Below are 25200 nucleotides of genomic sequence, written 5' to 3'. Positions count from 1 at the left end.
GTGCCCTGCAAGAAGCTCAAGAGATTTTTGGGGGTGATTTTGACTTTGCTGAGTTCGACACTGAAGTGTACGATCATGCAGAAGAGGAAGAGGAGGATCAAGATGATGAGTCATGGGATCGGCCGAAAAAGCAGACGAAGAGGAGACCTGGCCGTCGTAGCATCTTTGAGATCTATGAACCCAGTGAGCTGGAGAGCAGCCACATGACTGACCAGGACAATGACATCCGCTCTACAGACATGCCAGAAAGATTCCAGGTACGGATCTGTGTTAGGCTTCGGCTTGCAGTATTTCACCTCAATGCTTTTGGTGCTTCCTTCAGTTTGTGTGGATGAAGATGTTTCAAAGTCTCTTGTGACTTGCAGTTGAGGGCCATCCCTGTGAAGCCTGCTGAGGATGATGAGCTGGAGGATGAAGCTGAATGGATCTACAGAAATGCCTTTTCCACACCAACCATCTCTATGCAGGTAAAAACTTAGTACTTGTATCACAACAGCATGATCATTTTGGACAATGCAAAACCATCCATTTCATCTTCTGAGCTTCTAATTGATGGTGGTTTGCATTCTAGGAGAGCACGGATTACCTGGATCGTGGGACAACCACCAATTTCAGCAGGAAGGGCCCTAGTACCATTGCTAAGATCAAAGAAGCCTTAAACTTTATGAGGAACCAGCACTTTGAGGTACAGTCAAGGAACAAACCAGAGTATGGTACAAATGCTTTACTGAAGGATGTGTGGTTTTAACATAGACCTGCCTGCTCATGCCATCTTCAATTCCACAGGTCCCCTTCATTGCTTTCTACAGGAAGGAGTACGTGGAACCAGAGCTAAACATTAATGATCTATGGAAGGTGTGGCAGTGGGATGAGAAGGTATGGGAAAATCAAAGCTGAATGTTTTTGTGAATCCTGGTTGCTAGGGCTGGGTATTGATACAGATTTCCCAATTCAATTCTGATTCACAAGCTTTCAATTAGATTTCGATTTAATAGCAATTTATATGGATATATTTCAGTTGTAATGTCCCTTTTTCTTACATATTAAATAAATTATTTTCCAACTAAAGCTGTTCATTATTCAGAGGACATTCTAACTAGGTACATTTATATCTTAAAAATGAACAAATCCATGTATTCAATAAATAATATTGTACAGGTGAAACTCGAAAAATTAGAATATCGTGCAAAAGTTCATTAATTTCAGTAATTCAACTTAAAAGGTGAAACTAATATATTATATAGACTCATTACAAGCAAAGTAAGATATTTCAAGCCTTTATTTGATATAATTTTGATGATTATGGCTTACAGCTTATGAAAACCCCAAATTCAGAATCTCAGAAAATTAGAATATTACATGAAATCAATAATAAAAAGGATTTTAAATACAGAAATGTCAGCCCTCTGAAAAGTATAATCATGCATATGTACTCAGTTTTTGGTTTGAGCCCCTTTTGCATTAATTACTGCCTCAATGCGGCGTGGCATGGATGCTATCAGCCTGTGGCACTGCTGAGGTGTTATGGAAGACCAAGATGCTTCAATAGCGGCCTTCAGCTCTTCTGCATTGTTTGGTCTCATGTCTCTCATCTTTCTCTTGGCAGTGCCCCATAGATTCTCTATGGGGTTCAGGTCAGGCGAGTTTGCTGGCCAATCAAGCACATTAATACCATGGTCATTGAACCAGGTTTTGGTACTTTTGGCAGTGTGGGCAGGTGCCAAGTCCTGCTGGAAAATGAAGTCAGCATCTCCATAAAGCTTGTCTGCTGAAGGAAGCATGAAGTGCTCTAAAATGTCCCGGTAGACGGCTGCGTTGACTCTGGACTTAATAAAGCACAGTGGACCAACACCAGCCGATGACATGGCTCCCCAAACCAACACAGACTGTGGAAACTTCACACTGGACTTCAAGCATCTTGGATTGTGTGCCTCTCCATTCTTCCTCCAGACTCTGGGACCTTGGTTTCCAAATGAGATGCAAAATTTGCTCTCATCAGAAAAGAGGACTTTGGACCACTGAGCAACAGACCAGTTCTTTTTTCTTTAGCCCAGGTAAGACGTTTGACATTTGAAGCCCATGTCCAGGACCCGTCTGTGTGTGGTGGCTCTTGATGCAGTAACTCCAGCCTCAGTCCACTCCTTGTGAAGCTCCCCACACATTTGAATGGCCTTTTCCTGACAATCCTCTCCAGGCTACGGTCATCCCTGCTGCTTGTGCACCTTTTTCTTCCACACTTTTCCCTTCCACATAACTTTCTATTAATGTGCTTTGATACAGCACTTTGAGAACATCCAACTTCTTTTGCAATTGCCTTTTGAGGCTTTCCCTCCTTGTGGAGGGTGTCAATGATGGTTTTCTGCACAACTGTCAGGTCAGCAGTCTTCCCCATGATTGTGAATTCAACTGAACCAGACTGAGAGACCATTTAAAGGCTCAGGAACCCTTTGCAGGTGTGTAGCTGATTAGAGTGTGACACTTTGAGCCTACAATACTGAACCTTTTCACAATATTCTAATTTTCTGAGATTCTGAATTTGGGGTTTTCATAAGCTGTAAGCCATAATCATCAAAATTATATCAAATAAAGGCTTGAAATATCTTACTTTGCTTGTAATGAGTCTATATAATATATTAGTTTCACCTTTTAAGTTGAATTACTGAAATTAATGAACTTTTGCACGATATTCAAATTTTTCGAGTTTCACCTGTATATTTGATATAGTATTTTTTTTTTTTTTTTATTTAGTAATATTTATTATGTGTACTATTTACATGATTTAACGGGTGCTAAATCTGGTACTGTCTCTTTAAAGGGATAGTTCACCCAAAAATGAAAATTCTCATCATTTACTCTCCCTCATGCCATCCCAGATAGGGCTGGGCAATATGACGATATATATATATATTGTGGCAACGATATAAAGTGTCAATCGAAGATTTTGCTATATCGTGATGTGTAAATATCCATGTGCACAGCATGGGCTTCTCTATCTGTGGGTAGGGCTTCACTTGAGACAGAGAATTGAAGAAACATGGACAGAGATTTTCCAGCATTGAAAGTTTTTCTACGGAGTCCAAGCAAATTTAATGACCTTCATTGCACATTTGGCACTTCAAAAGCACTAAATATTCTTCTCATCTGACACAAGAATGTTTCACGTGACTCTTGTGCGCGTTGTCTCTGGAGCACCAAAGTGCACGTGAATACAGCAGGCTGTCCGATATTTGCGCTCCAGAGACAGGAGAATTCAGAGCGGGATCACTCGTGCAACTCAAATCGTTATTGACCCAGGAAAACCATAAATGGAGAAATAAATCTCTACAGAATGGGATGACAGGTGTGATATCTGTGGTGTGGGTTCACAAAATCTAGCACAGAGCAGAAAAATTTAATCTGCAAACTGTGTCGCACGATTTAATCACTCGTAATACAAGCAATCTGTTTTTCCACCTCAAAATGAAGCACGCAAAAGAATATTATGAAAGCCAAAAGATGAATTCACTGATAATTCGTTAATTTATTTATTTTGGCAATATGTGATACTTCTTGAAGAAAATATATTTCAAATAAATGTTTATTTTCATTGTAAATTTAAAAAAAAAACATTGTGTGCATTTTTATTTTCTTTATCACATTGCTTTGAGAAGATCTTCAGTTTCATGAGGAAAGTTTGTAATAATAATAATGGTCAACAACATTTCAAACTGAAATGTGGAATACTGTGAAATTTAGCATTTTGGTAAGGTGCAATTTTGAAAACAATTCGTTTTTTTTTTACTTATTATTTATTTACTTTTACATTGTTTGTCTTGTTCCAAAATAAGAGAAAGTAGTTTTCATTTATAAAGTATTTAATTCACTGGAGTTCCAAAAATAGGCATTGCAATAAGGTTATTTAATATATAAATAACGTTTTATTTTACAGAAATCTTTTACTATATCGTGATTATATATTGTTATCGTGATGTGAGATTTTGGTCATATCGCCCACCACTAATCCCTGGTGTGTATGACTTTCTTTCTCCACCACAACCCATTTGAAGAAAAGTAGAAAAATATCTTTGCTCAGTAGGTCATACAAACACACCATTGTGAGTAACATATACAGATCTAAACCAAAGAAATTATTATACTGTATTTCCTCCTACTTGGTTGTAAACTGCGCTGCTGTCATCGTCTCACGTGAACATTCCAACGCGTATACATAACACTCGCATGCTGCTGACCAGAAGTGATGGCTTATAATTATAAAGTCCTTAAATATTGATCTTTTTAGCACCAAAAGCGATCGTGTCGCTTAAGAAGATATTCATTTAACAGCTGGAGCCATGTGGATGATGTTTTTGCTGACTGTCTATTCTTTGTGGAGCTTCAAAAGTATGCTCGCAATCCACTACCGAGCCACAATATTTTCTAGTTTTCTTCAAATGTGTTCTGCTGAAGAAAGGCAGGCATAGACACCTGGGATATCATGAGGGTGAGTAAATGAGGATGAGAGAATTTTCATTTTTGGTTGAACTATTCCTTTAACAAACTGGCATTTCTGGAAAGGGCGTCTGTAGGTGAGCGAATGTTAATGAGAGAGACTCGAACGGCTTTATCTCATCTTTGTTATGCATGATTATAATTAAATGTTTATTTTTTGTTGTTTTTGATCAAAAACTGACTAGAGAACAGAAAGCGTATTAAAAGACATTGTTCAATGACAAATGGGTCACGTGGATCTTGTCTTTGGACTCATTACATGGAACAACTTTTACTCTCAACATGCAGTGAAAGGATTTCGCTGCTGAATACTCCACTACTATGCTACACAATCACTGGTGAGTGAAATCTAAACATTTACCAGCAAGTTGCCAAATATATACATTTTAGTAGCATGAAATTTGGTTGCAAATGGTAGTAAATTCCTCACTGTATTTTAGGTTGGCGCATATAGTAAAAGATCGATCCTGGGATTTTAGAATCGTTAGCGAGATCGTTCAAATGAAGATTGCAATGCATTGGAAAATCACTATTTTTACCCACCCCTACTGGTCGCTCAGTTTTTTGTTTTAATTGACAGATTAAATTATCAATGTGGCTGTTTACGCTTTTCCGTAGTGGACCCAGCTGAAGACCAGGAAGCAGAATCTGACACGTCTGTTCCAAAGAATGCAGTCTTATCAGTTCGAGCAGATCTCAGCTGACCCAGACAAGCCACTGGCCGATTCGACTCGTCCGCTAGACACTGCTGATATGGAGAGGTATGTTTAAATCGGTCTTTTTTTGTTGTTGTTTTTTCAGATTTCAAACATCCTTTTTTACAGTTTATTTTGTCCTTGTCACTTTTTCTTTCCAAATTGACAGACTGAAAGATGTTCAGTCTCTTGATGAACTGGGGGATGTGTACAACCACTTCCTGCTGTACTATGGCAGAGACATTCCTAAGATGCAAAATGCAACCAAGGCCACCAAGAAGAAACTGAAAAAGATCAAGGAAGTGTCAGAGGAAGATGGTACAGCTTGACTTGCCCCGAGTTGCTTTAAATACATCAATGCTCCCCCATGCAATGGGCTGACACTGTTTTTGGTCTGCTAGGTGAAGAGGCAGAAGTGGAGGAGGAAGAGGAAGAAGAGGAGCAAAAGGGGCCAGATTTGAAACTAGCCTCCCGCAGAGATATGTACAGCATCTGCCAGAGCGCTGGCCTTGGTGTGTGCATCTCACAAATATTGTTTAAAATAATTTTTACAATTCAGACAAACCTGAGAAGTGTCGTTTATAGACATTTCTTAGGACTCACAACTGAGTTGGTCTTTAAATCAGACTTTATGCTAAGTCTCTGCAGCATATGTGTACTTATTGTTTATCTTGTCATTACCTTCCCTCAGATGGTCTTGCCAAGAAGTTTGGTCTCACCCCAGAGCAATTTGGAGAAAACTTGCGAGACAGTTATCAGAGGCACGAAACTGAGCAGTTCCCTGCAGAGCCTTTGGAGCTGGCCAAGGACTATGTGTGCAGGTAATTAAATAGCCCAAACTGTAAAGTTTCTTTAAAAATAGACAAAACAAAAACAACTTTGTTGATTTCAATTGCATCTATAAGTGCTTCATCACAAGCCATGCTCTGTGGTCATGAAGTCTTTTACCCACTCCTCATTGGTTTGAAAATATAGCAATTTGCTCTAAATCATACCAACACGTGTTTTCTTAGCCAATTCAACACTCCTGAGGCTGTTCTGGAAGGCGCTCGCTACATGGTGGCCATGCAGATTGCCCGTGAACCTCTGGTCAGGCATGTGCTCAGACAGACCTTCCAGGAAAGGGCCAAGATTAACATCAAGCCAATTAAGAAGGGCAAGAAGGTTGGTACATAGTGTTTGTAACTAAATAAACAGACATGCCTTATAATATGAAGGGAGAGCTAGTATTCTACCATTTTGTACTAACATTTTGTGTTATGTTCATCTTCTATTTTGTTGCTTGACCCTATTTGTCTCGTCAAGGAAAGGGTATCAGCAGAATAATAACCTACCCACTCCAACAGAATTTGCTTAGATATGTGAATTTTGAGTTATGGCTTTAGCTAGAAAGTTCCATTGATGCATTTAAGTGCTTGCTGTAGGCATTGTTTTAGACCTTGTTGTGAACTTGTCCTTTTATTTCAACCCAGGCTGAACTGTTTAACTGTTGATGAGACTGACTGTATTGTGAGTAGTTCCACATCAGCTAATGTCTGTCACATTTCCCAGGACGTTGATGAGGCACACTATGCCTATTCTTTCAAGTACCTGAAGAATAAGCCTGTGAAAGAGCTCAGTGGAGATCAGTTCTTGAAGATGTGCCTGGCTGAGGAGGAAGGCCTGCTTTCCATAGACATCTGCATTGATCTTGTGGGAGTCAAAGGGTAATGCTGTGTCTTTAAAACATTGGTTTCATCTAAGATACCAGCGTAAGTTCAAAGCCTTGTACAACATTACAACATTCCTGAATCCACTACCAAGAAATAGTTAAAGGACTAGTTCATTTAAAAAAATAAACATTCTCAAAATTCATCATTTACCCACCCTGATGCCATCCCAGATGTTTATGAATTTCTTTCATCTGCTGAACACAAATTAACATTTTTAGAAGAATATTTCAGCTCTGTAGGTCCATACAATGCAAGTAAATGGTGACCAAAATATTGAAGCTCCAAACGGCAGAGAATTCATGAGTAAATTATTGTACACTTGCTCTCAAGTTGTTTAAATTATAATAAATAAAAATGTTGGCATTCATTTGACATTCTGTGCTGAAAAAGAAATCATCAAATTAATTAATAGCTACTCTCCTGAATAAAACAAAATGGGTGTCATTTTTTAAGACTTTATAATAGCCAACTCTTGCCAGGTGCTTTTTAATTTGCTGACAAATTAGAAGTGATCTGTTTCTGAACTTGATTTGATTGAACTTGACTTAAATATGATTATTTACTGAAGATATACTGTCAAACATACAGTCAAATCATTGTGCAGATTGGAAAGTTCACGTGTAGAATACAAAACACAGTTCACTCACATATCAAATTAATATCAAGTAAAACCCCGGAGAAAAACTTTTAGGGTCTCTAAGCTGTTATTTCATTTCGCTTGTAATTTCATGAAACACAAATAGAATAACATTTTTAAAGAGATGCTCCAGATTGAGACAATTTCTTTAATAGTCACAAAAAAAATACAAGGTGATATGATGCATAGATATGAAAATAATCTTGGTTAAAATGCAACACTACTTTAGACATCCTTGTTATCATAATGGGGGCGGTCTCTGGTTAAAGTGGACGAATCGCAACTGTTGTACAATTCGTCAACACAAAATCACATTTTTGACTATGTGCACATCAGGTCTTAAAATCGGTCTTAACTCTTTCCCCGCCAAACACGGAATTTTCCGGGTTTTATGAAAAAACGCTTCCCTGCCAAACACGGAATTTTCCGGGTATCAGTGTTTTAGGTGGTATACGGTAAGGACGACCCGCACGCATGTTTTGAAAGAGTACGCAGCTCTTTGATCAAAGAAACAGACTGCGATCATCTCAAACGTGAAGTGGAACACCATACTAATACTAAAGCACTTGTTTGATAAAAATGCCTTTTTCTCAGCTTTGTCCGAAATGTTGTTTTTGACAAAACCTACCTCTGTTCAAGTGGCAATAAAAAAAGAACAAATGAAGATAAAATAAAATAGTTTTTTTTGCCTAAAAGCAGAGGCTCAGATCTTTATTTTGATATATAGCATCTTCATATATTCATGGAAGAAAATATTCTGCGGGCCATTAAAGTTTTGCGAAAATCGTCAAAAACCCTGGCGGTGGCTGGCAACTTTTTTTAAAAACGCTGGCGGGGAAAGAGTTAAGAGTGTTCTGTTTGGCTTTTCTACAGTTATGGAGATCAGACCTACTTTGACGAGATTAAACAGTTCTACTACAGAGATGAGTTCAGTCACCAGGTGCAGGAATGGAACAAGCAGAGAACGCTGGCCATAGAACGAGCCCTGCAGCATTTCCTGTATCCTCATATGGCCAAAGAACTCAAGAACAAGCTCATCGCAGAAGCCAAGGAGAATATCGTCAAGGTGGCACATGTTGATTGCATACCACATATTTCCCTAGAACCCTACCAAAAGCATTTTATGTAGCGAAATGTGGTCTAAAACATAAGGGCATGTCTCTTTTGTATGTGTGGAACAGTCATGCTGCAAGAAGCTGTATAACTGTCTGAAAGTGGCACCATATCGGCCTGATCAGCAGGTGGAGGAGGATGATGACCTTATGGATGAGTCACAGGGAAAGGGTATCCGTGTGCTTGGGGTGGCCTTTGCTTCTGGCAGGTATGTATATGTACTGTTACAAGTCCATAAAAAACAATTGATTTAACAGTTGATTTAAATGGCTGGTAAGAGCAAGTATTGCTTAAAATTGGCAAAAATTACATTTTCATCATTTACTCTCCCTCATGTTGTTTCAAGCCCATATGACTGTCTTGCATGGAACACAAAAGCAGATGTTAGGCAAGATGATAGCCTCTGTCACCATTCATTTTCATAACTTTTTCAGTACAAAGAACGGTAATGGTGACTGAGGTAAACGTTCTGCCTAACATTTTGTTTTCTGTTCCACAGAAGGAAAATTCATATGAATTTGGAACAACATGAGGGTGAGGAAATTACAATTTTATGTTAACATTGCGGTTGATGTGTTTTTAAAAGTTTACATTGTCCTCTCTAGCCAAGTTAAAAGCATAGTTCACCCAAAAATGAAAATTGGGTGAGTAAATTTCTGGTACATCATCCAATCTACCTCATCCTACTAAAAATTTTGCAATATTGCATTTACCTAAAAGTGAACTCTTCTCAACTTTGTCATGTCTCTTGACACCCACTTGCTGGAAGTCGGCAGCTCTCATTAACATAGTTTTCATCCACTTATCGTGCTGTTTATATAAAATGCAAAAAATTATTTGCCGTCTTCTACCGGTTTCCACTCAAATGGCCTTTTATCGATAAAAATGGTGTGCTTGATGACATCATGCTTAAACAGTTTGTCACATATGTTTTGGAAAATAAATCTGCCCTTAAGCCATTTTCATACAGAAATGTGTGAATATCACTATGTACCTTTTGTCTCCCAGGTGTCCCCACTGTCATTTTAATTTCACAAATAAATGCAATCAGAAGACTGAATTGCAATCAAAAGGGAGCAGTTGCCCTTCTGATAGGACTGTAATATTGCAATTTACCACCGGTTCCGACCCGAAAGTGAATAGTCATGGCCCTGTTCAACCTGGCAAACCTGCATCAAATAGTGGGGGAAACGTTCGGTCTTAGTTTAAGGACCATCAATCGATGTGTATATGCTGTGTTTACAGCTATTGAAGAAAAATGTATGAGGTGTAATCAGGGTTTGCATACGATACATTCCTGATATATAAACTATTTTGAACAATCATCTAATCTAAATCATTGGCATCACAACTGCATTATGTCCTGCATATTTGTCCAGCAAATTTTTACTTTCCAACTGAACTTGATTGTCATCTACAATGTAATTTTAGCATCATAATGCAATTTTTAAATTTTCTGAAGAAGCACTGCAAATGCGATCCCAGGTAAAGCTCATTTGACTGAGTTTGCTTATGTTTCTATAGAGACACACCAGTGTTCTGCTCCCTTATTAATGGTGAGGGAGAGGTTGTGGATTTCCTCAGACTTCCTTATTTCCTGAAGAGGAGAAATGCATGGAGAGAAGATGAAAGAGAGAAAAAGGTGAGAAAACTGAAGAAAGCCCATATCTTACATGATGCAGCCATTAATTAATTTGAGTATTATGGCTTTTTTTTTTTCTCTCCAATTTGGAATTCCCAATGCACTCTTAAGGCCTCCTGGTGGCGTAGGATGACTCTCAGTTGCCTCTGAGACTGTCACTCCACGCATCCTTATCACATGGCTTGAGTGCGTTACCGCAGAGAGCTACCCAAGCCCCCAAGTATTATGGGTTTTTAAATATTAATTTGTTTTTTTTTTCCATAGCTTCAAGATATTGAAAACCTCAAGAAATTCCTCCTTACTAAGAAGCCACATGTTGTTGCTGTTGCTGGGGAGAATCGGTATGCTCATTATTGCTCCTTATTTGTGAATCACTTTCATTTTTTTTTTTTAAATACTAATTGCTTAAAGGAGACCTATAATGCCCCTTTTTACAAGATGTAATATAAGTCTCCGGTGTCCCCAGAATGTGCCTGAAGTTTCAGCTCAAAATACCCTACAGGTCATTTATAAAACCATGTTGTAAATGCCTCTGGGTGCAACAAAAAAAAATGCTGTTTTTGTGTGTGTCTCTTTAAATGCAAATGAGCTGCTGCTCCCCGCCCCCGATATAGCTCTGGTCTTTGAAACAATCAGAGACAATGGTAACTTTAGCTGCATTAGCTGTGGAATCAGCTAACAAGCACATTCGGAAAGGCGATTTGCAAACATTCTGTTTTATATTTACACTCATTCACAAAGCAGTCTGGTGTAAAATGATTTGCACAAACATACACACAATTTTGTATGTTTTGGGGCACATTTCCTTAAAAAAAACTTGTCCACTGCGTCTTCAGTGGCTCTGATGCCGGGAGTACATGAAGACTTATGTTCACTTTTACAGCCAACAACAGAACACTTATGATGCTTACGAAGCTGAGACATTATTCTTCTCACTATATCTTCTCCAGTGCAGAAAAAAATGGCGGACTGTGTGTAGATCACTCAGGGGAGGATCTATGATAATACGGGGGAGTCAGTCACCAGTCGTGGATTTGGCCTGCTCTAACGTGACGTCATGTTAGAACAGAAATGAAAACCACTCATATTTCTATTAATTTCTATTAACAGCATTTCAAAATAAGAAAGAGGAGTGGGTGGACTTATCATTGTAGGGTGATTGTGTACACACACTGCCGACTCACATTTATGTACAAAGGGAATTTTGCATAATAGGTCCCCTTTAAAGTGATTAACCCAGTGTCATGAATTTACTCAACCTCATGTTCCAAACCCTTGAAGCACAAAAGATGATGTTAGCCTCAGTCACCATTCACTTTCATTGCATGGCCGGAAAAATATCTCCAGTCAAACAGATTTGTATCAACATGAAAATGACACAATTTTCATTTTGGGGTGACCTGTCCCTTTAAATAAGATCTAACTTGCCCGGCTTTAATGTGTGTTGTCCTGTATCTGCATGTGTAGTGATGCTCATATGGTGATGGAGGACATTAAACGCACCATCAGTGAGCTGGAGCAGGACTCCTCTCTTCCTGTGGTGGGAGTAGAACTGGTTGACAATGAACTGGCTGTGCTTTATATGAACAGCAAGAAATCTGAGGTCAGTGCAGAAAGGCAAGAACATCAATTAAACCGGCAAAAACATTGTTGGAATGGCTTTCAACAATACCTTTCCTAACGTTTCTTCCAAAAACTGCTCCCCTTATAGGCGGACTTCAGGGACTACCCACCTCTGCTGCGACAGGCTGTGTCTGTGGCTCGCAAGATTCAGGACCCCCTGGTGGAGTTTTCCCAAGTATGCGGCAGCGATGAGGATATTCTGTGTTTAAAATTGCATCCCCTACAGGTACAAGCTCTTGCAACTTATGACCTTCTTTTTGCCATCAATGTATGTTTACATGCATCTTAATTACTCACTTTTGTGAGGTCTGTCTTCTCTGATATGTGGCTGCAAACATGGTTAGGATTAGCATTTTCTATTTATAACTAAGCTTGTATTGAATATTTATGCATCAATGATGTATTCAAATTATTGTATGTTGTATTATATGAATGTTCTTCAGGAGCATGTGGTGAAAGAAGAGCTGCTGGGGGCTCTGTACTGCGAGTTCATAAACCGTGTGAATGAGGTTGGTGTCGATGTGAATCGAGCCATTGCTCACCCCTACACACAGAGCCTGGTCCAGTACATCTGTGGCCTGGGACTTAGAAAAGGCTCGCACCTGCTCAAGGTGAGATGTTTTCCACCACATTTGCTACATCTTTTTGCTAAATGTAATATCACAGTGTGTTTGTGTAATATTTTTGTCAATGCTTCTATTTGGACCTGATCTGTCGATCTATTTGTAAAAATACATTTGTAATTTTTATTATGTTGACATTGTCTTCTCTGTACCTTTTCAATGTTCCTCAGATTCTCAAACAGAACAACACTAGGTTAGAGAACCGGACCCAGTTGGTCACCATGTGCCATATGGGACCCAAAGTCTTTATCAACTGTGCTGGCTTCATCAAGATTGACACTGCCTCTCTTGGAGACAGGTACGATTTTACCTTTTAATGTGTGTGAATGACTGCTAGATCACTCTGAATTCTGCTTCAACAATGAAAAGATGAAGAAATGTTTGATGTCATCTTTCACTCTGCAGTACTGACTCCTATATCGAGGTCTTGGACGGTTCCCGAGTGCACCCTGAAACATATGAGTGGGCTCGTAAAATGGCAGTGGATGCTCTGGAGTACGACGAGTCTGCAGAGGATGCTAACCCAGCCGGAGCGCTAGAGGAGATCTTAGAGAACCCGGAGAGGCTGAAGGACCTGGATCTGGATGCCTTTGCCGAGGAGCTGGAGAGACAGGTGAGAGAGAAGATCAAGTCAACAAGCATACACTTGTATCCAAAGTGACTTACAGATAAGAGTAAAAAACCTAAGCAATTCATCCTAAAGAGGTAGTAATGTAGGACATCAAGGGTGTAGCAGCTAGGGGGACGTGGGGGGGATGTTTCAACAATGCTCATTTATCCATGTTTATTTATCGGCATTGATGTAGATCTAAGTGGAATTTATATCAGTGCCTGAGTCTTCATTAAGTTATGTTTTTTATAATATGTTTGTGAGATAATAGTTTGGTTGGTTCTTTTTGCCAATTTAATCAGATTAATAGATCTGTGTTAAATAAAAAGATAGATCTGCTGTGTTGGTAGAACACATGCATTTTACTGAAGTCAATAGACATGTAGACACTTTTTTACACATGAAAACTTACAGACGTAATTGAAACTCGTAATAATATAAGACTATTATTGTTGTCTTTTGATAAGTCATGCTCAGCAACTCGCAAACTGTAGGGAAATTATAGATTTGCTTTGTTGTTATAATGCATAAAACCTATATTAAAATATATTTGTAGGTCTATAGACATACACATTTTAAAAGATTACAATTTTTCTTTAGATTGTTGATACAGTGACTATTTTCACAAGACATCAGCAGTTGGCATAACCAGAAATGGTCACTGAATGAATCATTAAATGGATCTGAACGAATTTTGTTGAACCTTTTCACTCAAGCCACTTGGATAAATGTAAATCCTACTATGCACAGTGTAAAAAAATTTAACTCTGCACATGCACAACTGGCTTTATTGTAATTGATTAATTTGTTCAAGGACCTGCTTGTGCTCAGTCTTTTATTGTCATGTGTGAAACAGAAGCAAGTGCTCCAAGATGCCCTTTATTTTTGCAGCTAATTTGGCTAAATTGTGCACTTAATTTCAATACATGTATCTTTAAAATACTACATATACTACAAGTGTACATGATATTTATTAATATAATACTTATATCTAGTGGTTGACCTATATATAACCGTGGCCAATAAATCTGCTGATATTCTGACTTTTTTTCAATACCAGCATCGGCCGATAAGTTTTCCCGTTTGGCCCCTTGATTCTTGTGGGTGCCGATTATTGCCTGCTTGCTTGTGAAGTGACTGAGATCTGTAAATCACTGCAACTAAAGGATCTTTTATAGAATTGATTTACTGCACTGGTCATGTTCCTACAATAATAGACTGTGTGCAACCCGGTGTCCTTTTAAATCAGTGGTTCTCAACTGGTTTTGCTTCAGGACCCAGATTTTACATTGGAAGTCATGTAGCGACCCACTATAGTACAAACGTAACCTGTATTTATTGTACCCTGGGTCGCGTTTCCTTTTATCTTGCATGGTTTTGTTCATGGTTTTCAAGTACAAGGACAACCATCAAGTGACATTATTTGTTTATTTATTTTTGTTTTGTTATTGATGAAAAAAATACTAGCCGAAACACATTTTGAAACTTTAACTACAACTGCCACTGTTGATATAAAAATTAGGTCTAAAAGATGCTACCTATAGATTATTTCATATGAAACTATAACATTTTTCAAAATATAAACATTTATTTTACTCGTGTAAAATCATGAAACTTTGTTAAGGTGATGTTGTAATGATTTAAATTTTTTAGTGCATAAAATTATAAAAAAGCATAATATTATTGCTCTTTTCCTAAATCAGTGCTGTTTGGCATGTCGGAGCTGCCTGTTTGATGGGTTTGACTTCTTCTGTGATGCTTTAAACTAGAAATGTCTTGCTAGAATTGAAATGGGTCACATCAGTTTTAAGGTCTGTGCACCACAATATCAAGGGAAGGCCGGCTGTTGCACGCGCACGTCAGAGAGCATAGGAGATCATTAGCACACGAGCTGGTAACGTTAAACTCGTGCAAAAATGTGTCGCACCATGAAAATATTGCAATGCAAATGAGAAGCCTTGAGCTGAATGCGAGCTTATCATTAAATCTCTTCATTATATATTATCATTAAATAATCTCTATCACTTGAGTGGCTGCCAAAATCATTGTTCTTACACTTCTCTCTGTGACCCATTCCGAATAGACCTTCGACCCACTTTTGGGTCGCAACCCACCAGTTGAGAAACACAGATTTAAATGGTCTGCATATCAGAGCCGCGTTTGAGCTCATAGTGTTAAAGAGCTCGCCTGTTTCTTTTTCCCTCTTTCCATCTTTTCTAATTATAAAAAAGCTAATTTCAATAATACCAATATCTCATACTGTCTGCAAATATGCGTATATCTAATTTAAACACTCAGATGTAATAACCCAACCTCGCACAACTTGAGCAGATCCAGCATTCTTTGGAGCGCTCGAAAATCTACCTCTTAAAGCATGTACTCGTAGTCTCTCCTCAACAGTTCTGTTACCTTTAACATTCTTTTCTAATGATAAAAGGCAAATATCAATAAAACTTGTATTATATAACATTTGCCAATATCTCATTTAAACCGATATGATTCACGATCCTTACAAAAACCTGCGATTTTCTTCTCGAGTGCTCATCTAATATCTTCCTCCTGAAGCGAGTAGTCCATCAGCCAGAATCAAATACTTCAGGATCAAAAGTTCCTCTGATTCACAAATCATGACGGTCAATCCGTGTCAATTCAAGTAGGCGATCCAGGCCATTTAAACTGTCAGGAGATTGAGGTTCGAGCTGGATGCGCATGAATGCGTGAGTGCAACTTCAAGGAAAATGCTGCCTCCAGAGGTTGTATATGAAGTTCAGAATAAAATAAGGTGCTTTTCAAACTGGGTGTACTGTTATTTCTTCCTCCCTAATATATTAACTATTTCTTCATGTGCAAATAAATAACAAAAATCTGAGGACTAAACGGAAATCTGAAGGAACTGTTAGCTACAATTTAAAATACAATATTTTTTAGTTTTGTGTGAAATTTAGTAAATATGGTGCTAAATAAGAGTTTATATATTGTTAGGGGTATAACAGTTATGACCCGGACCAGATATGGAGAAAGAAGACCAGGAGTCGAGAAGTTCAATTAAAGAATCAAAAATTTACTGAAGTATAGTCTGCAGTGAAATTGGTAGAGCCAGCGGCAAAGTCTCACGAGGAGATCGAAAGCCAACTCGTACCTTACACAAAATCTTACATCAATTATACCATTTGCAAGGACGTACATTCCATTATTTTACTCCTGATTGGCTAAAAGACCATAAAGTCACAACATATAGACAGCTATGCGGCCTATCAACATTAATCAGTGCACTTGTCCTCTGAGCCCGAGATTTACATCTGAAGTGACCTCGCAGATGGTCGCGGGGCGTCTTCGAGTCGGCCTGGTGTGCATCCCTGGGTTCAAAACCTGGGTAGAAGGTCAAAGGCACACACAAAACACTGACGAACGACAGTTCTTCTCTGGGCACAAGAGAGCCAGCGCACAACGTTATCAGGCCATTTAGAGTGGTGGTGGCGTAGTGGCTAAAGCACAGGGCTGTTAATCAGAAGGTCGCTGGTTCGAACCCCATGGCCACCACCATTGTGTCCTTGAGCAAGGCACTTAACTCCAGGTTGTTCTGGGGGGATTGTCCCTGTAATAATTGCACTGTAAGTCGCTTTGGATAAAAGCGTCTGCCAAATGCATAAATGTAAATGTAAATGTAAACCAAAACAGAGAGATAAAATACTCACTCCTCGGGCAGAGGAGAGGGGTAGAAATAACATACATTTCTTCCCTAAAGAAATAATAAGAGAAAATCACACTTCTACTATTCAGGTATTATTACATAGGACTTTAAACCATATAATTAGTCATGGAAAGGTAACAATCAAACACACAATACATCTGGAACCTATGTTTAACGCATTCGCCCTGCCCCCTCCCCTGAGAGGCTGGAAAGCATCACAGATAAGCTTATCCCCAAAAGACCTTCAGCCTACGTGCAGGACAGAGAGAAAGACTCTGGAATGTTCCTAAAAGAGACTAGTTAGCATTCAACACACATATGATTCAAAGTATATTTCAGTTATGCATAAGAAAATAGAATTGATTATGTGATCATGCATATAGTTAATTCATCACTTTATTAAAGAAGTTAAGCAACAGAATACAGATAGATATTGATATAAGGATATATATATATATGTGTATATATATATATATATATATATATGTCAATATATGTATTGATATATCTGAAGAGACAAGGGATTTTGACCCTCACTCTTCAGTCCCCCGTTTTAGACCAATGTGGGGTCACTACGGAAGGTGGAGTGGTAACGCATGCTTCCCTGACGGGTCACACTTGTCTCTTCACCTCATTGCGGACATGCTGGATACTAAAAATTCCCAGTCCCCACGCGAAGGCTCTCCCACCTTCCACTCACAACAGGGCATGGATGTTATCCTTCTTAAGTTTCTCTTTCAAGCGTGTCGTCAGTTTTCTCAGTCGGTTCTCCTCCTCGGAAGGGTTCAAGTTACTGCAAGCAGACCTGCATACATAAGAAAAACAGGAACGAACACACATCCACACACACAGACAGAGGACACCCACTCCCAAAAGAGCTCCAAAAGCATATAACACATATTTAACAGCTCCCATGACCAAATCCTCTGACGCAGCCACAAACTCCTCCCAAGCTTCCTCCACATATTCCTCCACTGTTTCCGTCATGTCAGTAAATATTGCTCCTACCGAAAAAGCCAAAACCAACGCTATTGCTATAGCAGACGGAGGTTCCGAATCCGTATACCATGGAGTGCCCTTAGATTTAAGCCATACAGAATTCAAATACTCATAACCTGCAAATGGATCATTAGTTTTTACCTGTTCCAGAAATGCAGTGATAAATTTCTGCCGAGCTGTTTGCGCCTTCAACCGAGGAAAATATTCAGTCTTCTGCTTCAACTCTGCAACACAAAGAGACAGCTCTGCTTCGTTAGCTTTCTTACTCTTATCAACTGGACGCCATGCAGGACCCATGGGGTGTGTCAACCTGTGTTTAGCACAGTCCTCTGATGGAGTCTTAGACTCTAGATCTCTGATTTCCTGTACTGAAGGAATTGGACTCAGAAATTGTCTAAATTGTTTTGCCCTGTCAAACCACTCATCTCCAATAGCTACATCGGACAACTGAGGCCACATCCTCACCTGAAATGATTTATAATTGTCCCACAACAGCTCCTCATACTTTAAAGGTACCAGACTAGTCTTTGCTCGAGTGTACATCATTTCAATATTCAGTTTAAACACTTGCAAGTGCATCCATGCTGTCACATTATAAGCCATCGATGTAGGATTATAACATTTATCTTCAAGGTAATCATGCAAGTGATCCATGTTGAAAACAGTTCTGTTAGCAAGGTTCCTAGCAAACTCATACTGGTGCAACACATCAGAAAAACTAGCCCAAGTGTAACCTGACTTAACAAAAGAAGCATTACACACCTCCCAGGGTATCTCCATCATCTTCACACCGGTGAGCTTCTCAGAAATTTCTCTACATTTATCAACATCTCCAGGAGGAAACATCTTAACAAACCACTGTTGAATTTCTTTACCTAAACAACGCTCAACATGTGCAGTCTCCTTCCAAGGGTCATCGAATCTAGTGTACCTGGGCCAAGAGAGGGACAAAGCATTAATAACAGGCAAACCATTTTTACTGCCATTCAGATCGAACTTGTCCCTGTCAGTTTTATCTATCCGTCCTAACCTATCACAGACTGCACCGTAAGCCCTATTAGTGTCCCATCGGATCATGTGGCATTTAGTTGGGACTAACACTCCCCATTTCATCAAATCCTTATCATTTATTGCTGTTTGATACTCATCAGACCCCGGTTCTTCTCTAATCACAATATTGCTGTATCTATAGCATTGGGCTACATCTTTAACGACTTTGTTGTAACCAAGTTCATTCTTAGCTTTGGGAAGATAGTATGACATGATGTGGCGAGGATCAGGGTATAACGGAAGTTTCACTGCTTTTCCACCTAAAATCATGTGGGAGTCATTCACATCTGCTACCTGATGCCTCCTTCGTTCTGCTCTACTCTCACCTTTTCTAGATTTTAACAAATATCGATTAACCATATCCATTCGTATAGAGCATGCACTCATGTTTTCACGAGCTATGTGGTCAGGGATCCAGCTTATTGAACTGAAATCTCCTTCAAACAGGTCAACGCCTCCACTCCTCATCCACCAACCTTTTTGCATAATGAGGGTAGTATCGGGATAATTTGGGGAGTGACCAAGCCAATAGGTCACTGTCTCATTTCCATCCAGACGATAACAATGATCATTTACCTTTTGGTACATGGTAGGAATTAAATTTAGACCCTCAGTTGAATTTAGACATTGGTATTGTACCCGTGATGGACGGTTATCGATCTCCTTACAATCCCAATGAGTTGAAAATGCATGGAATCTCCCTGTCCAAATTGAAATTTGAATCCACATCAAAAATGATAAAGCGATCAGAATTAAAAATACCAACGAGAGCGGAAGTACCAATCGGATGAAAGCTCGTTTCACTTTCAGTCGTCTCTCACTACGCACTTCTTCTTGAAGAATTAGCAGCTTCAGTATGTCGTCGGATTCAGCCATCTGTGATGATAAAACATTTGTTCTAGAATTCTAGAATTTTAACATACACGACAGACATTTAATGATCCCGAGGTAGTAAGTTGTTACACTTTTCAAGTGGTTTCACCTGTGACCAATGTCTCCATCACGGTACTCAAAACCCCCTGTCCAGTAGAACAGAGGTGTTAGTGGTCAATACCACCTGATAAGGCCCATCAAATTTTGGACCTAAGGGGGAAACTATCTCCCGCTGTAACATTACATTGTCACCTATTTCAGGCAAAGCAGGCATGTCTTTTTGCTCAACATTATCTCGATCTGCTTGTCGTGTGCTAACACTAACCCGTGTGTCTCGCATACTGTCATCCAAAGCTTTCAGATAATTTTGTAAAGCTTCTTTCAAAGGCCCGGATGGTCCCTCATGTTGCAAGGGGGCATCCCAGGGCAGCCGCATGTAGCGACCTGTCATTACCTCAAAAGGGCTGAGCTGTGTAGTCTTATTAGGGCTGGCTCTCATGCTTAACAAAATCGCTGGGACAGCCGCATGCCACCCTTTCCCCCACTCCAACAATCTCTTTCTCAATGAAGTTTTAAGCGTACGATTAGTGCGTTCAATAGATCCGCTAGATTGGGGCCTAAATGGAATGTGAAAGTGTTGCCTCACCCCCATCAATTTCATGACATTTTTCATCACCTTCCCAGTAAAATGTGTACCCTGATCTGAATCAATTTGTAAGGGCATACCCCATCTTGGGAAAACTTCATTCAACATAATCTTGGCGGTTGCATCTGCGGTGCAGTTTCTCAGTGGAAAGGCCTCAACCCATCTGGAAAACAGATCAACAATCATTAGAATGTATGTAAAACCTCCACTAGGGGGCAGTGGACCTATGAAATCAATTTGGAGGTGTGTCCACGGCTTGAGGTCGAGGGGCATGTCCTAAGGGAATTTTCAGCTTAGAGGAAGAATTAACCTTAAGGCATACTAGACATCTCTTACAAAAATCATTGCAAGAAGCCCTCAGTCGGGGCCACCACCAGGTTTTGGAAATCATTGCATGTAGTTTTTCAGGACCTGTATGTGCCAAACCATGATACAAAGACATTAGTTCAGTTCTAGCAGAAACAGGACAAACAAAACGCTCATTAAATTTCCACAGTCCTTCTGCATTTTTCTGAGCTCCTAATTTTGTCCATTGTTCTATCTCTTCAGGGTCATCCTCATCATAGATTTTAAAAAGGTCTCTGGGGGTCTCACTCTCCTGAGGAGCAAGAGCCATAACACTCACGCAAGTCTCAGTCTGTGTTGCAGCCTCTCTGGCAGCTGTGTCAGCAGCTCGGTTTCCTGTGGCCTCAGGAGAATTGTCCGTTGCATGTCCAGTGACTTTGATAACTGCTCCTGTTGCAGGAAGATCACAGGCATTCATAAGTTCTTTTACCTGCTGTTGATGAGAGACCGGCAGTGGTAAGAAATCCTCTGCGTCTCCACACAGGGCCGAAGTCATGAACAGCACCATATGCATAACGGCTGTCAGTGTAAACATTGACTCGTTTCCCCTGGCCATACTGCAATGCTCGTGTCAATGCGACCAGCTCGGCCACTTGAGCCCCTCCTCCTGAAAGAGAACCACAGTCAACAGTTTCACCATGTTCATTTACAACAGCCCAGCCAGTGAAGCGTTTTCATGAAAGCTAGAACCATCCACGAACAACTTCATTGCATCAGAAAGTGGTTCAGATTGAAGAGGGCTCTGGCTGTCCGTCTCGATCAGTCGGGCACAGTTGTGTGCAGTTCCTTCTTCTGGAAGTAAGGAGGCAGGGTTGATAGCAGTTTCAATGTCAATATTTATCCACATTTTTCTTTCTTCAAGTTAACTTTGAATCCCCCGTTTTGGAGGGCATTCAAAACAGTCTGTACAGCAGTCAAATGTTTGAACTTGGTTGGACTAGCAATTAAAATGTCATCCACATATTGTAGGACAACAGATCCGTCATATTCAATTTGTTTTCTTACCGGATCGATGAAGGATGCTAGTACCTGATGAAACAGTGTGGGTGAGTTGCAGAAACCTTGTGGCAAACGACTCCATGTCCATTGGCGACCCCTGCTGGTGAAAGAAAATCTGCCTTGGTCCTCCTTGGCTAGGGGACAAGTCCAAAAATCGTAAGAAATGTCTAAAGCAGTAAAAAGACAATGTTCAGATTCTATCTCGTGTAGGATAGTTGCGGGGTTGGCCACCAGAGGGTGCATTTTCTCAGACACTGAATTCAGAGAAGTGTAATCAATGGTCAAACGCCAGCTCCCATCCGGCTTTTTGACAGGCCACATGGGAGAGTTAGTGGGAGAGGAGCAGGGAATCACAATCCCCCGTTTGCATAGTTCATCTACAACAGTGTCGGCTCCCTCTCAAGCCTTATTTTTCAAAGGATATTGTCTTCTGGCTTCATGCAAAGGACCTGGGATGCTCAGTGGCTGAATCTGTGCTAAACCACAATCATATTTATCTTTTGCCCATACATCAGGAAATTTGGAAATTATAAACTTCCACTCAGGGCGAGTTTCAGTTAGACTAGCAGGTTCAGCCACTGCACATCTCTGCTCATGGTGGGGGCCACTCTGAGATAAGCGAATTGTTTCATTGCAGCCAAGCACTAGCTTATCTTGAGAAAGCAAAACATCAGCTTCGAGTTCTTTCAGAATGTCAACACCAATTAGAGTCCCTACAGTATTTTTCCCTACCCAAAATTCAGTCCAATAGACTTTTTCAGAGTTAGAAATGGTTAGAGGGATAGGAACAGATTTATGATATACATTTGTGCCATTTAGACCTTCTATATACAAAGTTTCAGAAGTGATCTCAAGATCGAGATCTGTAATTGATACAGTCAGCCCGTGTCAATCAAAATAAGGCATTGCCGGCCTCCTAACAACGCATGTATGAATGGGCTGGTGTCTGCATAATTACATGAACCGGAGGCCGCTGACCCCTATTCGTCCCCTATCAGCTGCCTCAGCTTTTTGAGCTCAGCTGTAGTCAGAGAGTTAAGCTTCGGAGCATCACTGTTGACAGAAACATCATTTTTAGGACCTTCCTTTTTCTCATTTCTGTGATTTTATTTATTTATTTTATTTTATTTTTTTTTTGTTTACCACTACGACAATGTCTAGCAATGTGGCCCTCTCTGTTACAATTTCTGCATCTGGCAACAGGCTTGGTAAAATCTCTAGAGGTATGACCTCTCTCGTCACAATTATAGCAGGTTATGTTATTGCGGGGACTCATTTCCACTTCAACTGACACAGCAGATACTTTACCCACATTAACATCATCATCACATGTTTGCAAACGGCTCCAGCTTACAGAGCACCAACGAAGCAAATCCTCCCAATATCTGATGTTAATGGCACTGTTCAACAACATGTCTCGGTATTGTTTATTCAATCCGCCTGTAGCGGATTCTATCACTATGGCAGAATCAAGATCTTCTGTTTTGTTTTTTGCAGCACAGTACGTTTCATAGGCTATGCGAAAGCGCTCAATGTATTCTAAGGGGTTTTCGCCAGCCCTCTGTTTAATCTGTGTCACACTGGTCCAGGGAAAAGACCCCCGACCCAAAATATCTTTCACGCGTAACTTGTAATCTGAGTAAGCTTCACAAAACTCAGGCCAATCTGTGGGGACTCTGGGGTGGAAAGGAGCAGTCTGAACCGCCCTTAATTTGCTGGTGGGAACCAAACCCTCAACCAAAGACTGTATATCTGCCATCCCCAGATTCTGTTGCCTAGCAATGGCCTCTAGCCTGTCCCATAGAATTTTGTTTGGGTTATACAACTTAAAAGGTTCCAACCCTGCAAGCAAACTGTTTTTCTCAGCCGCTGTGAGTCTGACTCATTGACCATCCTCCCAGCCAGCACCCATCTCAGTATTCAATCCTCCCCAAGCCTGATGTCGGATTGGGGCGGCGAATGCCGTCTCAATAGGTTTAGACATTTCTCTGGGGGACAAGTTAAGATTTCCGACCCCCTGTTTTTGCTTAATCTGCTTCGATTGCACGGCAGGAATCATAAGGTGGGGGGCGCGAAACAGCCACATTCAACAATCCGCGCGCCTCAGCATATGGCCCATCGTTCTGATTATCAGTCTGATCAGCAGCTGAAAGCAGCAGCTGCCTGAGCAGTCTGAGAAGAGAAGGTGGGGGCCAATGGAGCACTGGGAACTGTCTCATTTTTCACAGCATTTTCTGCCTTTTCACAAACAGCCTCGAAACCCTTACTCAAACTACACAGATCACAGCCGACTTTGTGCCCAATAATTTTTGCCACTCTATCACGCTGGGCAATCAAGCTAGACCATCCGTCCATCATATTTGGAATTGCCTTTTCATGGCTTAAAGGTATACCACCCAGTTTACAAATCCATGAATAGGCAAACACGGATAGATATTTGGCCCTATCAGCGTCTTTTTTGTTCTGCAGCCAGTCAATCTGCTGCATGACGTTCCAATCAGAATCAAACCCCTGACTGACCATTTTCTTAATGAGCTGTGCACATTTCTTTGATTTGAGCTCGTCAGAGCAGAGCTGTTTACAGCGTGTGCCCTCCTCGTTTTGGTCAGAACTACTCAGAAAATTCCCTTTATCAGTCATTTTTCTTGGTCACAGTTGAAAATCACTACCGAAAAGATTTTAGCAGCAAATATTTTACGCGGATAAATTAACTATAGCAGCAACAATACTGGATTTCTACACAATACACCACAAAGTATTCTTCACAAACATCCTGGTCACATATACTGATCCATACCAATTCGGGTCATAATTTATTTATTTACTTGGGACCGCTCCTGATGCATCCCTGGCAAAACAATCCCTATTGTATTTTATTCTATTTTATACCTAATATCCAAATCCCTAACTGCCTGATTCACTAAGCTCGGGGTACCCCTATCTGAGGTGGAAGAGATTGAGCAGGTTTACGGTGCCACTGGACCTCCCGTCCAGGGATGCACTCTGCCGGGGTGGCGCTACACCAATGCCCACCTGGGCCTCCCACAGAGCACGCTTCACTTGCGCTGTTTGCTGTTTTAACCCTTAACAGCTCTCTCAGCGACTTCTTACACTTTCAATAGTATAATTAAATTACTCTTCACTCGCCTCGTCGGAGTGAAGCTCTCCCGCTCCCCTTCAAAATCTCTTCCAGTCAGACAGCCCTAACAATTAATAAAAGCTTCCTACCTTGTTTGCTGATTTGCCAGAGATGTCACCACGGAGTGATTGCCCGCCGCATCCTCCACCAAACTGTTAGGGGTATAACAGTTGTGACCCGGACCAGATATGGAGAAAGAAGACCAGGAGTCGAGAAGTTCAGTTAAAGAATCAAAAATTTACTGAAGTATAGTCTGCAGTGAAATTGGTAGAGCCAGCGGCGAAGTCTCACGAGGAGATCGAAAGCCAACTCGTA

At 40.3% G+C, this 25200-nt stretch overlaps 1 protein-coding gene across 2 annotated transcripts in view; it reads left to right on the top strand.

Annotated features, from left to right (window-relative positions):
- LOC127625140 (transcription elongation factor SPT6) overlaps positions 1 to 25200 on the top strand; it is a 42582-nt gene that overhangs the window by 7397 nt on the left and 9985 nt on the right. For both annotated transcript variants that reach the window (XR_007968261.1, XM_052100229.1), the window contains exons 7-25: positions 2 to 257; positions 366 to 467; positions 572 to 685; positions 787 to 876; positions 5107 to 5249; positions 5353 to 5501; positions 5585 to 5695; positions 5875 to 6004; positions 6197 to 6347; positions 6735 to 6889; positions 8406 to 8598; positions 8714 to 8853; positions 10170 to 10287; positions 10552 to 10628; positions 11755 to 11890; positions 11999 to 12136; positions 12354 to 12521; positions 12704 to 12831; positions 12939 to 13146. Coding sequence is in view for 1 of the 2 variants with exons in the window: in XM_052100229.1 (XP_051956189.1) it covers positions 2 to 257; positions 366 to 467; positions 572 to 685; positions 787 to 876; positions 5107 to 5249; positions 5353 to 5501; positions 5585 to 5695; positions 5875 to 6004; positions 6197 to 6347; positions 6735 to 6889; positions 8406 to 8598; positions 8714 to 8853; positions 10170 to 10287; positions 10552 to 10628; positions 11755 to 11890; positions 11999 to 12136; positions 12354 to 12521; positions 12704 to 12831; positions 12939 to 13146 (2707 nt within the window). In the remaining variant the exon portion in view is untranslated. The remainder of the gene's footprint in view (position 1; positions 258 to 365; positions 468 to 571; positions 686 to 786; positions 877 to 5106; positions 5250 to 5352; positions 5502 to 5584; positions 5696 to 5874; positions 6005 to 6196; positions 6348 to 6734; positions 6890 to 8405; positions 8599 to 8713; positions 8854 to 10169; positions 10288 to 10551; positions 10629 to 11754; positions 11891 to 11998; positions 12137 to 12353; positions 12522 to 12703; positions 12832 to 12938; positions 13147 to 25200) is intronic.

The sequence above is a fragment of the Xyrauchen texanus genome, chromosome 31, assembly GCF_025860055.1.
Source record: "Xyrauchen texanus isolate HMW12.3.18 chromosome 31, RBS_HiC_50CHRs, whole genome shotgun sequence".
Taxonomy (NCBI): domain Eukaryota; kingdom Metazoa; phylum Chordata; class Actinopteri; order Cypriniformes; family Catostomidae; genus Xyrauchen; species Xyrauchen texanus.
The sequence above is the reverse complement of the archived record's forward strand: the minus strand, read 5'-3'. Positions and strand labels throughout refer to the sequence as shown.